Source organism: Hipposideros armiger, unplaced genomic scaffold (genome assembly GCF_001890085.2).
Source record: "Hipposideros armiger isolate ML-2016 unplaced genomic scaffold, ASM189008v1 scaffold_1099, whole genome shotgun sequence".
Taxonomy (NCBI): Eukaryota; Metazoa; Chordata; class Mammalia; order Chiroptera; family Hipposideridae; genus Hipposideros; species Hipposideros armiger.
In genome coordinates, this window is record NW_017732449.1 from 102,975 (window position 1) to 105,862 (window position 2,888).

Consider the following 2,888-nt stretch of genomic DNA (forward strand, 5'->3'; position numbering starts at 1 on the left):
CCTTGGCTATAAAATAATAGCCCTTATATCTTCAAGTTGTTGTGAGACAAACAACATGATACATACAAAAACACTTAGATTAGTGCCTGGCATTTATTTGGTGCTCAAGAAATGTTCATTCTTACTATGAAAATAGAGACAAGGCATCCCCAGAAAAGTTTTCACAGAAGTGATGCCCCACTTGAAGTTTGTAAAATAAATAGGATTCAGCAAAAAATTTTTAAATAGCACTTTCTCACTGTTTTTGCTCTTGACCTCCCTTCTTCCTTCGCCACCCTGACTTCACATCTTGTTCCTGCTCAGGACTTTAATCAAATGTCATTTTTTTCAGTGAAGCTTTCTGTGACACTCCCTGCAATGCCTGTCTCCTTCTCCACTGCTTTATTTTTCTCCATTGTTCTTATTAATATTGAACATACTATACATCCTACTTACATAATTTGTTTATAATCTATCTTCTCTACTAGAAGGTGAGGTCTATGAGGGAAGAGATTTTTGCTTGTTTGACTTACCGTTGTATCATCTTCAGTATCTAGAACAGTGTCTGGCACACAGAAGACAACATTTATTGAATAAATTATTCTTTTGTCTTAGATATTGAAGAGCAAGCACTACAGTGAGTTTGGGCAATGGGTTAGATGACAAGTGGGTTTTGGAAGGTACATTTAACATTATATCATAATAATTATACTGGTTAGCATTTGTTGAGCATATATTTTGTTCCAGTCACCATGCTAAGTCACCATGCTGGGTTTATTCCTTTATTAAGTGTATAGTTATCAAAAAGAATTTCAGAGTCTCAGTTTTGAAGCTTATTTTTTGATACAATGTTTCAAACTTCTGTTTCTTTTTCACAGGATTTAATATTATTAGTCATACCTGCATATTTAAGTTGGTATTTATTAACATGTAACACTTCATATTTATTGAGAGTGAAAACACAGGTCAACCAATGAAAGCTGGTAAAAGGGTTTCCATGTAACATACCTAGATTCTCTGTGCGGCCTGATACTATCTTGAGTCTGTATTCCCTTTGTCTGATCACATATGGCCACACGAAGAATATTTATCCCCAGGATCAAAATAAACCAGTTTCTATATTGCGTGTCTTCTTGTTTAAACTGAAATCGTCTGAGTTTATAAATGAAGACTACTCCATCATTGCTGAAATCTTCCTGACTGTGGGCTGCTGGAGACTGAGACACACTCACGTCTCCTCGGGGATCCTTAGTAACTATTGTCTCACTTCCTTTGCTTTTCTCTTTCCCACCCTTTTGTTTTGCAGAAAACATATCATGAACATATCCTCACCACCTTTCACCAGTGCCTCAAGAACCCTTTATTCAGAAATGCTTGGCCTGGCTTCTTAGCATCATTGACTGATGCTAAAGGAAAGAGAAAAGCAGTAAAAAGTCAGGAGATGTATAGATATGTATAGTGTGCCTCAAGTCAGTCTGAAAAAAGGTTAGTATTCTCCCAAAAAATTGTGAATCCCATAGACAGACTTATCTTTTTACATTTTTGTTAAAGTACAGCTGTTTGATCTTCAATAACTATAACAAAAGAGGTAGAGAATGAGGCCACACGAGGTTCATTTTCTAAGGGTATATTAGAAGTCTAATTAATATACGCAGACTTCTCTTCCTGGAATGTGAAGGCCCAATGACATCCTGGGCAGAAGAATGATGTGGGGAAACTGGACAATTATTAGCGATTTTGTTCTTGTGAGCTTCTCAAACTTGTCTTCTGAGCTACAAGCTCTACTATTTCTCCTTTTTTTTACCATTTACCTGATTACCCTAATGGGCAATGTCCTCATCATCCTGGTCACTACAGCTGATTCTGCCCTACAAAGTCCCATGTACTTCTTCCTCAGGAACTTGTCCTTCCTGGAGATAGGTTTCAATTTGGTCATTGTGCCCAAGATGCTGGGAACCCTGATCATCCAAGACACAACCATTTCCTTCCTTGGCTGTGCCACTCAGATGTATTTCTTCTTCTTTTTTGGGGCTGCTGAATGCTGCCTCCTGGCCACAATGGCTTATGATCGCTACGTGGCTATCTGTGACCCTTTGCGCTACCCAGTCATCATGGGCCGTAGGACTTGTGCCCAGCTGGCAGCTGCTTCTTGGTTCTCAGGGTTTCCAGTGGCCACTGTGCAAACCACATGGATTTTCAGCTTCCCTTTTTGTGGCCCCAACAGGGTGAACCACTTCTTTTGTGACAGCCCCCCTGTCATTGCACTGGTTTGTGCTGATACCTCTCTGTTTGAACTGGAGGCTCTGACAGCCACTGTCCTATTCATCCTCTTCCCTTTCCTGCTGATCCTGGGGTCCTATGTCCGCATCCTCTCTACCATCTTCAGGATGCCCTCAGCTGAGGGGAAACGCAAGGCCTTCTCCACCTGTTCCTCCCACCTCCTGGTTGTCTCCCTCTTCTACAGCACTGCCATCCTCACATACTTCCGACCCCGGTCCAGCACTTCTCCTGAGAGCAAGAAGGTGCTGTCACTCTCCTACACGGTGGTGACTCCCATGTTGAACCCCATCATCTACAGCTTAAGGAATAGTGAAGTGAAGGCTGCACTGAGGCGGGTCATCCTCAGGACCCTGGGCCCACAGAAACTATGACTGACTTAAATGGGAACTAAAGAGATAGACTGCAAGGACAAAGGAAAGAAAAGCAAAGTCCTCAAATGGGCTTTTAACCTCCACTCTTTCCAGGAGCCACAGTATACCCACTGGGATTTTGGACTTTCCATTGGGATCCATTTCTGAATAAAAGAACATGAGTGGTGAAAAAAAAAAACTGCGCAGGGCCAGTGTTATATGGGACTGTGGTACCAATGTTTCTGAGGATGCCAGTAGTTTACACAGTTTAGGAGCCTA

At 41.4% G+C, this 2,888-nt stretch overlaps 1 protein-coding gene across 1 annotated transcript; it reads left to right on the forward strand.

Moving 5' to 3' along the window:
* The first annotated feature begins 1,665 nt into the window (after positions 1–1,665).
* Positions 1,666–2,646, forward strand: OR10A4 (olfactory receptor family 10 subfamily A member 4). The gene has a single exon (XM_019632230.1). It carries the CDS (start codon positions 1,683–1,685, stop codon positions 2,628–2,630), a length of 948 nt encoding a protein of 315 aa, XP_019487775.1. The 5' UTR covers positions 1,666–1,682; the 3' UTR covers positions 2,631–2,646.
* Positions 2,647–2,888: the final 242 nt, after the last annotated feature.